General features: G+C 38.0%; 1 protein-coding gene across 1 annotated transcript in view; it reads right to left on the bottom strand.

Annotated features, from left to right (window-relative positions):
* The window catches only part of KIAA1755 (KIAA1755 ortholog), a 986731-nt gene that overhangs the window by 531217 nt on the left and 441889 nt on the right, over positions 1-13625 (bottom strand). Inside the window, exon 6 of the mRNA XM_044090195.1 lies at positions 3064-3157. Coding sequence (XP_043946130.1) covers positions 3064-3157 — 94 coding nt within the window. The remainder of the gene's footprint in view (positions 1-3063; positions 3158-13625) is intronic.

Raw genomic sequence — 13625 nt, 5'->3', positions numbered from 1 at the left:
AAAACAAAAATAGTAACAATTATGCAACCTGCCGAGAGCTTAGAAATCAGGACAAAAGCCAAATTAGACAGGACAAAAAGACCTATTTCCAATCATGTCAACAAAAATACCAAAACAACCCTCAAAAATTCTGGCAATCAATCAACCTCCTCCTAAATCCACGAAAACCGACCACCCCTCCCCCAGTAACTGACAACACTAAAGACTGTATAGCTAATCAATTCAATACGCACTTTATTACCTCCATCACCTGATTGCTAAATAAAGAAGTCAGCTCCACCCTTTCCCTACCACCCCCTCTGACCCCAATACTCTTCCTTTCACTCTTACATCAGCCCCAACTAATTACATTCAAAACCTCCTAACCAAAACCAAACCAAGTGCTCCAGCTGCAGATCAATTACCTGGTGAATTTCTTAAACTCGCTGCTAAATCTATCTCCTATCCTATATCTAGTCTTATAAACCGCTCCATCTCTGAACAGTATGTCCCCCTTCTTTGGAAAATATCTCATGTCATACCCCTTCACAAAGGAGGCCCCTCTACCGACCTTTCTAACTATAGGCCTATAGCTATACTTTCTCCACATGCCAAAATCTTAGAAAAATGTCTGCACAGACTCTAGACCACTTTCTGTCACATAACCTTCTATCTTCTACTCAGCATGGCTTCCGACCCAAACACAGCACTAACACTGCCCTAATAAATTTCACCAATACTGTTACCTCCTCAAAAACAACAACCACATTTTCTCTGCCACCTTCCTTGACATGTAAAAAGTCTTTGACACTGTATCCCATCAAATACTTATAAACAAGCTTGCATCTCTCAATTTCAGCTCTAATATACTTCAATGGTTTCATAGCTACCGCTCTAGCTTCAAACAAGCAACCTTACGGGATAATAATCTATATCCTCTTATGCCCATCTCTGTTGGTGTTCTTCAAGGGTTCATCTTAGGCCCACTCCTCTTTATTATCTTAACCAGCGATCTCTATCATTCAATATACAGATGATGCTTCCCTTGTTTGCTCTGCCCCATCAATAAATGAACTACAAGCAAAGTCTCAGACTGCCCTCAATAACATGGAAAAATGCCTCTCAGACCACCAACTTATTCTAAACCCAAACAAGACCAAACGTATGTTATTTTCTAATTCCTCCAAGAAAAAAACATCAAAATCATCTCTCTATCGTTGCCTCTAATAGTACAAAAATCAAACCTGTTGAATATACTAAACTCCTTGGTGTTACCCTAGACTGCAATCTACTGTCACATCGCCTTAACAATAAAAAAAGTCCACACAAAAGTAGGTGCTCTCTACAGGGCTAAACCTTATCTTTCTAACCATGCTAGAATAGCTACAGCCAGAACTCACTTATTTTCCATCTTTCTCTACTGTTCACAAGTCTTCACAAATCTTTGAAAATTTGATCTAAATAGCCTCGAAGCTTGCTAAAATAAAATTGCCAAATTTGCCACTAACCTTCCCCATAGAGCTCACCATTGCATAGCCCTTCAAAAACTAAACTGGCTTGAACTCCCAAACTTACTAGCCTTAAACAAACTTAAAGTAGCTCACATCATTATTCATTATCCCAGCTATTACCCAGCCCTATCTAACCTCATACAACTACCTCTCTCAGGTCTGCCTAGAAAAACTTGCTTAAAGTTGTTAAAACACACAATGCATATGGTGATTCTTTATACAGCTACTCCATAGCCAAAATTTGGAATTCCCTTCCCCAGCACTTGCTATCTATAACTAATACCCATAGTTTCAAACAACTCCTCATAAATTATTTCTCCAGTCACTGGCTATGCTTCTGTACTACCCTTGGCTAAGCACACAAACTTCCCATCTACTGTTTTCTCTGCTTATGTAACTCAATATTGTTTGATTCTATTGTTGTTCTGTTGATATTACATTTGTCTGTTTTTGTGGCTTGTACTGTTACTTTTAATTTGAACTGCTGTGGTGGTGCTGCGGTAGCATTGTCGCCTCACAGTAAGACGTTGTCCTGTTCGAGTCTCAGCTAGAGTGTCTTCTGTGTGGAGACATGCGTGAATGGGCGTACCTTCGTTGAGAGTTGTGCATCAGGGCCGGTAACTCAGCATGTAAAAATCGACTGCCAATCATTAATGGACCGGAGTTCCGCTGTGGTGACCCCTAACCGGGAAAAGCCGAAAGACACAACAACAACAACTGTTACTTTTAATTTGTATTAACCTGATTTTTACACTTTACTACATATAAGACATTAATTTCATAGAAATTTTTGTAATACTGTAATTAGCAATATCTGAGTATAAATATTGTAAACATTGTTTTTGGGAGCTTTTCTCCCCGGGTCTCAGCTGAAAACAGACTTGTTTTTAGCCCAGTTGGACATTACCCGGTTAACAAATGTACAATAAATAAAATAAAATATATATCTATCACTGCCTCGGTGATCAGGAATTGTAAAAATGCATGAATGTTTTGTTCAGAAATCATTGACTGTCATTGCCTCAGTGATTAACAATTTATGTTCAGAAAGCATTACTAATACATCACCTGTAATGTATAAATAGTATTGAAATCTATCACTATCTCATTTATTAAGAATTACAAAAACAAGTAAGGCTTATGTCCAGAAACTATTAATTATGCATCAGTTAATGATTTATTCTAGTACACTGAATACATATAATTGTGGCATTATATTTCCAAGGCTTAAAGTGACACCACTTCTCTCAACCCAAAACCATATGCTGAAAAAATTAGGAATCATACGAGTGTTCATCACTGATATCCAGTCACAACATTCAGGTAGGGAACACTGAAAAAATGGTAGTTCATCAGTAGTTAAGCTAGGGCTAAGGGTTATGCCAAAAGCTGATTGGAAATTGCTGCTTGACCAAAAATTGTTTCTGATAAATTACACCATAAGAAAATATATGTATATAGTATGCATGTGCCATAGATTTTGCTTGCTTTGATGCAAATACTGCTGCTAACATATGACTGCATTTTCAATACTACTACTAACCATAAATTCCCACCACATTCATTCATTTACCTGAACCATCAATAAGGCTTTGAAAAGTGTAGGTGGTGGAAGTCGCCTTCGAGCATCTACAATAACACTTAATCCCTGATCTCGAACTTCTTTCCTGTTAGAAGGAAAGCAAAGAAATAATTAAAGTAAAATAAAATGTTAAAGTTCTTCAGTGGATGAGAGAAAGCAAGGTGTAAAAATGAGTATTACTGATCACAACATAACATGGTGTTTAACAAAACAATATAGCTCTGCATACATATGTGCAAGTACACACACACACAATAGAGATTGTAGAGTCTGCAGCCCTAAGGGTATTTGTCACACACTATAATTCCACATATTGTCTTCTGTTACTTGTCAAGAAGGCTTCTCTATAAATTATATTTTGTGTTGTATTAGGCAATGTCCCATACCCAAGTATTCCATATGTTATCTAGATTTTCACTACTACTCCATAAGCACGTCAACAAAAGCAATACTTCATGTACAGGGTATCAATGAAGATATGTATTTATTTATTTTTACATTTGTTGACTGGGAATGTCTGACTGAGCTGAAACCCTTTTTCAGTACCGGCTCGGGGAGAAAAGCTCCAAAAAAAAAAAAAAAAAAAAAAAAAATAAAAAAATCAAGCTAAGTACAAAATTTAGGCTATGATAATACAGACCATATAACAATTCATGTTAGTTTAAGTTTGCATACAGTAAGTCTAAAATAATTAGTGTCAGGAACAGCAAAAGTACTGAAATACAAATGTTATGTAATATATATAAATCCCCTACTCAAAGATGTAAGGGGTAAGTACAGGGAAAGGAGGAAAAAGGGAAGTGTAGCGATGACTGGGGGGAGAAGGACAGGGTAGGTAAAGGTAAATACAGGGAAAGGAGGAAAAAGGGAAGTGTAGAGATGACTGGGGGGGGGATAGGGTAGGTAAAGGTAGTATAGGCTGGTTATAAAGGAGACAGTGGAGAGTAAGGAGAAGTGATGTAAGTTAGACGAATATCTGAAATTATATAGGCTTTCCGTCTTGTTGTTATCACACTATTATTGAGTAACGTAAGGAGGCAGGTTGACAACAAGTCCAAACAGGATGCAAAAGTATGGCAGTTTGCTGGAAATCTACATAAGTTACCATTCAGGTAACCATTTGAAATATTGGGACCTGCTAGAGTGACTCCCAAAACACAGAGAATGAATGGCTGAAAAAATGGACTAGCATATATTAAGTCTGAGATGGATATTTCTCAGGATATTCCCTTTTCTCCAAGGTGTGGTGATCTTGGGGTTAGTATATATAGTTTCAGTAGGTGTGGAGGGCTTGATCCCCCTTGCAAAAAAAAAAAAAGTTTAAAGGAGAAGAGTAATGTTGAAGATTTGCCTTTTTCCTGCATTTTCAGTCTTTTTTTTGGGGGGGGGGGGCTGGCAATTGGCATTTGGAGTGCCGGTTTTCAATAAGGTGACTTAAATTCTACCACTTGTTACTATGACAAGAGTATAGGAAGCACATGTGGTTCTTTAGGGGTGCAGAGCAGGAAGATGTTCCAAAAGCCTAAGGGGTCTAGATTCATTTCTATGCCTAGCATAAAAAAATGCATTACTTGCTGAAGCAAGATGACCAAAGCCTAATAGATGAATTTGATTTTCAGTGGGGGAAGATCCCCATCCCACTTTTTGATGATGTGTCTCCAATATTTAATGCAATCAGTTCTGAAATCACTCCACTTTGTGAAAAAGGAGAAAAATCCCTTTGCATTTTTCACATCAGCTGGCCCATTTCACATGATATATGATAATTCAATTTGGTCATGTGGCAAACAAGCTACCTGCTCCAACCTTTTTTTAACTCCCAAAAAAGTTAACATCACCTACATGTTTTTACAATATAAATTGTATTTTAAGAACTATTTATTCAGTTAACATTATATTATTACATTACTTCTTCTATTAGCATTCTCAGCAGTGTCAGTGGTACAACAGGTAGCACCCTCATCTTTGGTGCTGGAAGACCAGAAGTCTGTAGGATCTATTCCCATTCCAGGTGATCAAATTGCTAAGAGGGGTGCTGCACTCCTGACTGTGCCATTCTTGAGTTGGTGGTAGTTTAGGTAGATGTAAAAGATCTCACAGCAACTATTGAAAAGTGTTGGGGAAGCTCTCCGATGCCCTGACTAAATTTCCTGTACTAGGAGAAATATCACCATGGGTCTCTCCTGAAAAAAGGCCATGACCCTAGTAGAACTAACTTGGTCAACAAAGGGTAAATAAAAAATAAATAATTATACAATGACTGGTTAAATAATATTCCAAAACAAACACCCTGATTGGTCAGCCCAATCAGTGTGCCAGTTGTAAATCCTAGCATATATCAATGGAAAAAGCTCTGGTTGCCCAGAATTTTTTCTGTTGCTATATACTGTAACTTTTATTTTTTTTTTAACAAAAATAAAAACAAATCTGTAATCTGGACTCCAGACATAGCAGAGAGACAGGATGGAGAAAATACTAGGAAAATCAGGTACGTTATTCAAAACTAAAGAGACGTACCTGATTTTCCTTGTATTTCCTCCATTCTGTCTCTCTCTTACCCCTAAACTGTTCCAAACATTTTTTTTTTCATTTAAAAAAAAAAAAGAAAGAAAACAAAAACAGAGCAACAGAGACATTCTTTTCTCCATTCCTTCCCAAAGCACTGATGTACTGGGTATGTGTGGGGACGCAAGTCCCATATGCATGCACAGTACATCAAAAAAGGCAACAGGATATGTACCAGCCACGGAAGGACAGCACGGCGCTGTTATACAAAGACATTATTTAAGAAAAGTAAGTATTTATTTTCTTAAATAATGTCATTGTATAATAGCAATAGCCGACTCCGTGGTGTGGTGTATTAAGATTTACCCATGGTTGGCTTTATTTAACCACTTGGGTTTTGCCCTCATGATTAAACCAAACCAACTGTGGGTAAATCTTAATATACCACACCAATGTTGTCAGTTATTGCTTAAATATTAGTATTATACAAACATCATTTGGGGATTCAATAATGGCTCCCAGTTTGCAGTCATCTGCGAACTTTGTTAACCAGAGTCCCTTAGTGTTGGCCTGTACTTCAGAGAAGTAGATGCCAAACAAAAGAGGTCCCAGGACTGAACCCTGAGGTATTCCACTTGTCACTTGTCTGGAGCTGGATTTGGAGTCAGCTACGTTTACAGCGTGGGTTCTGTCAGTAAGCCAGTTGGCAACCCATCGAGCGACGTAGGGATTAATGCCCAGCTTAATAAGTTTATCTATGATTCCAGAGTGGGGAATGGTGTCAAAGGCCTTGGCAAGGTCCAGATAGGCTGTGTGGACTGCCTTACCCTTGTCCACGGCTCTGGAGACTGATTCGAATAAGTCAATCAGGTTCAGGAGACAAGATCGGCCCTTCACGAACCCAAACTGGGTGGGGTCCAGTGTTTTAAGGTTGCCAATGTGTTTGTTTATAAGTTCCATGATAATACGTTCCATGGCCTTGCAGATCAGGCTCGTCAGACTGATAGGGCGGTAGTTCCTGGGATCCAAGGTGGATCCCCCCTTGTGGAGTGGGATAACTGTAGCTGTGCGCCACTAAGTGGGCATGAAGCCTGAGGTAAGGGTATGATTAAACATGACACTTAGGTGAGGTGCCAGTTCATTTTGTAGTTCATGTAGTACACAGCCCGGGATGTCATCTGGTCCCATGGATGCTGTATTCTTAGCTTTGGAGAGTGCATTTTTTACCTGTGTGACCATTGTTACTGGAATTTGGCAATCTTCTGGTATTGAGATGGGCCATTTAGGGGGTGAAGTTGGCACTGAATCGATCTGCCAGGATACTGGCAATATCCTTGGGATCAGTACATTTAATGCCATTCTGTTGTAGCTCAGAGCAGATCTAAGCATTGCCATTTAGATTCTTGATATAACTTTAGAATGCCTTGTGGTTGTCTTTGGAATCTTTGGCAATTTTATTTTTGTAACTAGCTTTGAAGGATTTTATGAGGGGATCTCAGCTTTTTACTGAAGCTGGTAAGGGGTTTTTTGCATCCTGGGATTTTCCTCTTTTCTGCAACAGTTTCTTCCTTTTGTTGTAAAGTTTGTTTATGCCAGGGGACCACCAGATTGGCTTCCTTTTTTTTGGAGGAGTGCATCTTGGTTCTACTTGGGATGGCACGATTCATGCATGAGTGGATGTGCTCGTACAGTGCCTTAGTGTAGGACTCAGTAGTCGAACTTTCCGTTCCCGTCTGCATGGGTGTCATGACGTTTGTCACTTCTGACTTGAGTAGCATGAAGTTGGCTTTGGAGAAGTTTTTTATGGAGGTTTCCTTACTGGGGGGGGGGGGGGGGTGGGATGGGGATGTCCCTAAATATTTTAGTATTATATAATACCTGAATTTGTGTTGTGTTCTAATAGATATTACCTATCAAAATTTTCAGACACTTTTTTTGTTACTACTCCTATGTGAGTTAATTGAAATAAAATTCCTGCAACATATGCCTGACTTAACAGATATTTTATTAAAAAAAGATAGATGCTTGTCCTTGTTCCAAAATGTGTTGATACCTTTAGTAATCTCTTTGTCATAAAATTCTGCCATTCCTTGTTTTTACAGTTTGTCAATCCCCTACCATAATAAGGGTATGGTTGGAAAGTTATCTAGTGAAAATGTGTATATCATTAGCAAATTAAAAAACCCAGTACTGAGTATTTTTGTATGTTAGGCCTAAATATGTATAACCTTTATAAGTGAAGAATTGTATCTTCCAAACAACTGTAAGATCAAAGTGTTGTGAGACGTCTTTCAGTTTATCAGCATTCCCTTCACAAGTTAAACCTGTCAGCTCTACATTAACATCCCCTGTTAGAATAATGTGCTTAGCATTAAGTTATAGATGTCCACGCATATATCTTCCAGAAATGAAATATAGTATGTGAAAGAAGCATAAATAAGTTCTGAAGAAAAAATAAAGTGCTTATACTGCAACTTTACTGAAATAATTCTAGCATTAGAGTCTTTATACATGTTCAAAACTTTCAAAATCAATAGAATGTATAGTCATGGTAACTCCCTCATCCTTATCATCAGAATTAATTAAAACATAATAAAATGCTTTGTTAGATGACAACAAATAACATTTTTTAAGAATGTAAATATATTTTTTGTAAACAAGTTATGTCAGCTGCTATGTCTTTGAAAAATATAGTCATATTATGTCTCTGTATAGTGATTAGTGTCATTTATATTTATTATAACAATATCCATAAACAGTTATTTATGTATTTTAATAAAAATTATATTTATTGCGGGACATCCCTTATATCCTCTCAAAGAATGAGGCCCATAATATCACTTGACATTCCTTAGGAATTTCCAAACCTTTTCCTGAACCTTATACAGCAAATAAATCATGGGAAATTCAACTTGAGTTTCATCAGCCAATGAAAATGTCAACAGTAAGTCTTTATATGTGCCCTGTAATATTGCAGAAACAAGAATCTTGTAGGTATGCACTTATCCTTTCCAAAAAAAAAAGCATCTTTTAATTTCATGACTGCAGTCACCATCTTCAGGGGTCTATATCATAACATCAAAGTGTCAAAACTTCGAATGTTATGACATCGAACCCAAAACCATGAAAGCTGAAAACCCTGAAGACTGAGAACAGCGATTTTTTTCCCTGGGAAAAAAAATCGTTGTTGCAGTACAAAATGTGAAACACACGAACACTACAAACTATTTCTAATGTGGGGGGCTGTGCCTCCCACACCCCCCCTACTTAAATATACCAACTCCGAGATCGCACCACAGTGGAGGAAATAGTGAAGCGGTGGAAATGGCCCACCAAATTCTTTCCCTGGGAAAAAATTTGATGTTCCACATCTTTGATATTGTCAGTCTTTGAACTTTCAAGTTCGAGGTATTCATGATCAAAGTTTTGACACTTTGATGTCAATAGCGGCCATAGTAGCTCCAGTGTTTTGCAAATTGTACAAATGTGGGTTCTGTATGCAATGTCAATACATAGCTGAAGGGTCGGAGATTCTTATACCAAATTATGGGAAATTTGTACATAAAAAGAAATTCTCTTGTAGCAGTAAGGCGGTCGTCTACTTAGCAATTTGTACCCAATGTCCTTGTTTTTACATAGGGAAGATGATCAATGCACTTAAAAGCAGAGTGTATCAACACTATTATGACATCAAAAAACAAGACATCAAGAATGTCTTGGCTCTACATATTAAAAATAATGAAGGACACCACTTTAAGTTTTCTATTTTAGAACAAGTTGTATTAGGTGATAGAGGTGGACCCCTTAATGATTACCTGGAGGCTAAGGAACTCAGGTGGCAGCTGAGAACCAATGCAACACAAGAACCAGGTCTAAACAGTAATATTTCCATTAGTTATATACTTAGATTAAAAGCAGAAGGTTATATATAACTGAAAACACAACATACATACATATTGGAATTTGTGGCTATTTTTAGTTTTGTATTTCAGTACATCTATGGAATTTTGTATTTATGTAACTATGTGCCTTTTAGATTCAATTGTTTTTGTAATTGGTATTGTGATGTCATTATTTTTATTAACTAATTGCTTACAAGTAATTGGGGAAAGGGTATATGTGAGTGTATAAATAGGGTCAGCTTCTCTGCACTTGTTATTCTGAAGAATTTTTTATTAAAAACGAAAGCGCTAAATCATATCATTTTGTGGATCCTGGTCTATTCTTTCTGGTGGTATTTCAAGGTCTACTTGTGGTTTTGCGTTGGTTTAAGTGTACCAGATGTGTGAATCATGGGCATTGTAGTACTTCTAATTACCAAACAGATGGCCCTGTGGAGTGCGCCAGATGTGTGAATCATGGGCATTGTAGTACTTCTAATTACCAAACAGATGGCCCTGTGGAGTGTGCCAGATGTGTGAATCATGGCATTGCTGTACTTCTAATTACTAAACAGATGGCCCTGTGGAGTTTGCCAGATGTGTGGATCATGGGCACTGCCAGTCTGCTTTATGAACACAGTGGTTATTAAACCATGCACATTGTACACTCCCTGACAGTTTATACAATGAAAGCCTTTCCTATTGACATAGTACTACCTGTGTACAGATACCAGCTGGGACCTTTATTGCAACACATGTGTACTTTTTAACAACTGTTACTTCAAGAAAGTTGCCAATGTCCGAGAAGCCACACATGGTGCATTGGGGAAACAGACATTCTTATCCATATGGGTGAGTAGTGTATCAAGAGACATACTGAGTATTCTAGAGGCCAAAACTTACAGTGTGTGTATGTACCTTTAAGAAGCATTTCCAGATGTAAGCACATGCATGTAAATAGTGAGCATGTGCAGGCAGCAGTGCCATTTTCAGAAAACAGCCAGAGTGTTAACATGTATGAGTGTGGTAGTCAGTCTGTTTATAAGTTTATTTAAGTTTAAGTTACAAAGCCTCATTTCTGATGTGTTTGTGTGTAATAAAGCTGCTTGAACTGAACCCACGAATGTTCGTCTGTTTTATCCTGACTAGACGAGCAACATGATGTCAGAACCGGGATTTTGAGAACAACTTCTTCAAGCCATGAGGTGCAGAATTGAAGGTGAAGGCAGATTGAACTAGTTGAGTGAAATGGAGCTCAGACAAACAAAAAAGGCAGAAATGAACTTAAGGTAACAAAAACTTGCACAAATGATTTATTTGGCAAAGAAAATGAAACGGAGCATTTGTAAGGCACAAAGCACATTATGATCAAACGAGTAGCACAAAATGTATTATTAAAAAATGAAATGTTCAAAACCACGATATTTGATAAAACTACTAGAGATATTCATGTGAGCCTCAGAACTACCTTTGGTTTGCATAACGAACATGTTTCAAGTAAAATGGGCACAAGAAAAGTATAATGACCATGCTAAGAGATTAAAAGGGCATAGCGAGTACAATAAAAGGGAAAATTAAGCTTAAAGAGCAAGGTAACTGTATGTTTTTTAGTAAAAGACCATGTTAGGGCACAAACTACTATTTTGCATTGTCCGAAGCCAGTCAAGCATAATTAGAGTTGTTCAAAGCATCTCAAAGTGTGCAAAGTGTTTGCAGAGCATGTGCTTTATTACGGTGCAATTATTTCAAAGAGTTTGTGTGGGTGCAAAGTACAGTTATATTGCAAAGTGCAGTCAAAGTGCAGCCATTTTGAAAAGTTTCTTGTGTTGTTGTTGTTGTGTCTTTCGGCTTTTCCCGGTTAGGGGTCGCCACAGTGGAACTCCGGTCCGCTAATGATTGGCAGTAGATTTTTACATGCCGAGTTGCCAGCCCTGACGCACAACCTTCAATGAAGGTATGCCCATTCACGCATGTCTCCACACAGAAGGCGCTCTAGCTAAGAATTGAACAGGACAACGTCTTACTGTGAGGTGACAATGCTACCGCAGCACCACCACCGCAGTATTGAAAAGTTTCTTGTGTTGTGTACATTTATTTGCAGAGTGCCGCCAGTTCAAAATGTTTCTTACACTGTACAGAGTTATTTCACAAAGTATAGCCATTTTGAAAGTTTCTATGCTGTGTACAGTTTATTTGCAAAGTGCATTTATCTTGAAATGTTTCTTAGTCTGAGCTTTTTCCATTGTGTACAGTTTATTCACAAAGTACAGTCATTTTGAAGTATTTCTTACACTGATGAGTGGTTTCACAAAGTACACTGATTTCAAAGTGTTCTTGTGCTATAGAGATTTATTTGGCAAAGTGCAGTTATTTCAAAGAGTTTGTTGTGCTATAGGGCATAATTACAAGTATTGGCACAAAGGTTCTGGCATATATATTTGTGTGTGTATGTTCATATATAACTTCAAGCACCTTCATTACTGTGTGTTGATATGGCACAGGCATTTCGCAGACCTAGTCCACTTGCATTTGATCATAATATAGCTGAAAATTGGAGAGTATTCAAGCAGAAATATATTTTCATACACGCAGCTTTTTCTGACAAAGATGCACATTTGAGGGCATTCATTTTGCTTAACATAGATGGGTCAGAGGTCATTGAAAGACAGCTTTCATTTTTGTATGCGCCAACAGTATATGGAAGAGGGGGGCATCATATTGTGGTGCCGGCTGAATCAAGGGAGGACCCTGAGTGCTTAAAATGTAAATTAGGCACTTATTTTATACAAGTGACCAAAAGCCAGGTGAAACTTTTGCAGCTTATATTACGGACTTGAGAAACAAGGCCAAGATATGTAGCTTTGGTGACTTGAAAGATGAGTTAATAAAGGACAGGCTTATGTGTGGTGTTAATGTTGCTGCAGTGAGAAAGATTTTGCTTCATGACAGTGATTTAACGTTAAGCAAAGCCATAGAGATTTATCAAATCCATGAGCTCACAGAAAGGCACAAAAGTATGCTAGCAATTGATGATCATGGTTTCAACAGCCTCTAGAGCAAATGTAGACAGCATGCAGCACATGGCAAGCAGAGACAGGCTTAAGCACATGGCAGCTGCAACTCCTGTGGGTCTACCAGGGGAAACCTTGTAGCTTTCTAGCAAGTTCCAAGATAAAAAGGACATGCTCAGTGCAGTATAAGGGTGAGTCAGCAAAACCCAAGTCAAGTCCTATTGTTAAATGTCGTAATTATGGAGTCACTCATGAGTCTAAAAGAGAGAAATGCTTAGCATTTGGTCAGCAATGCCACATATGTAAAAAAATGCATCCATTTTCAAAAATTTTGCAGATCAAGCAAGCCTTATTCAGTTATTAAGAAATGTCACTCAAAAAAGCAAGTTGATCGTGTAGAAAGCTGTAACCCTACTTTCTATGTAGATGGTGTATCATTGGTTGGTGAAAAGGTTAATGCAGTAGATTTTTTTAGCAAAGAATGAAGTATTTTGTACTGTCCTGATCAATGGCAAACCCAAAGAGCTCAAGGTAGACACTGGTTCAAAGTGTAATGTAATGTCAGCAGAAACATTTGCTAAAGTGAGGGCTGGTGAGCAACTTAATTTGGCCAGTAGTGCAAAGCTTGTTGCTTATGGAGGTGAAGAGATTCAAACCGAAGGCTCTGTAGTGCTTTCATGCTATTGAGCTGGGAACAGTTACAGCTTGTAATTTTATGTAGTTAGAAGACCTGTGCAGTCATCATTATTACATCTCAGAGACCATCTGAGAATGAAACTGCTTTCTTTTGCCAAAGAAGTACATCACGTAAGCATATGTCCCAGTTCCAGCTTTGCTAATGTTATTTTCTCAGATTATGCTGATGCTTTCGACGACAAGCTAGGCAAACTTCCAGTTGTGTACTGCATGAAAATAGACCCAGAGGTCAGTCCAGTGGTCAGACCAGCAAGGAGAGTTTAAATAGCTATGCAGGACAATGTCAACATCCAGTTAGACAAAATGGTGCAGGAAGGTGCGATTTGTCCAGTCACAGAAACAACTGAGTGGGTGTCCTCCATGGTAGCTGCTTATAAGAAAAATGCAGATAAAATCAGAATATGCCTTGACCCAAGAGACTTGAACAAGCCATTAAAGAGACCTAATCATCTTATGCATA

The sequence above is a fragment of the Protopterus annectens genome, chromosome 12.part0, assembly GCF_019279795.1.
Source record: "Protopterus annectens isolate FY-2018-M chromosome 12.part0, PAN1.0, whole genome shotgun sequence".
Taxonomy (NCBI): domain Eukaryota; kingdom Metazoa; phylum Chordata; order Ceratodontiformes; family Protopteridae; genus Protopterus; species Protopterus annectens.
The sequence above is the reverse complement of the archived record's forward strand: the minus strand, read 5'-3'. Positions and strand labels throughout refer to the sequence as shown.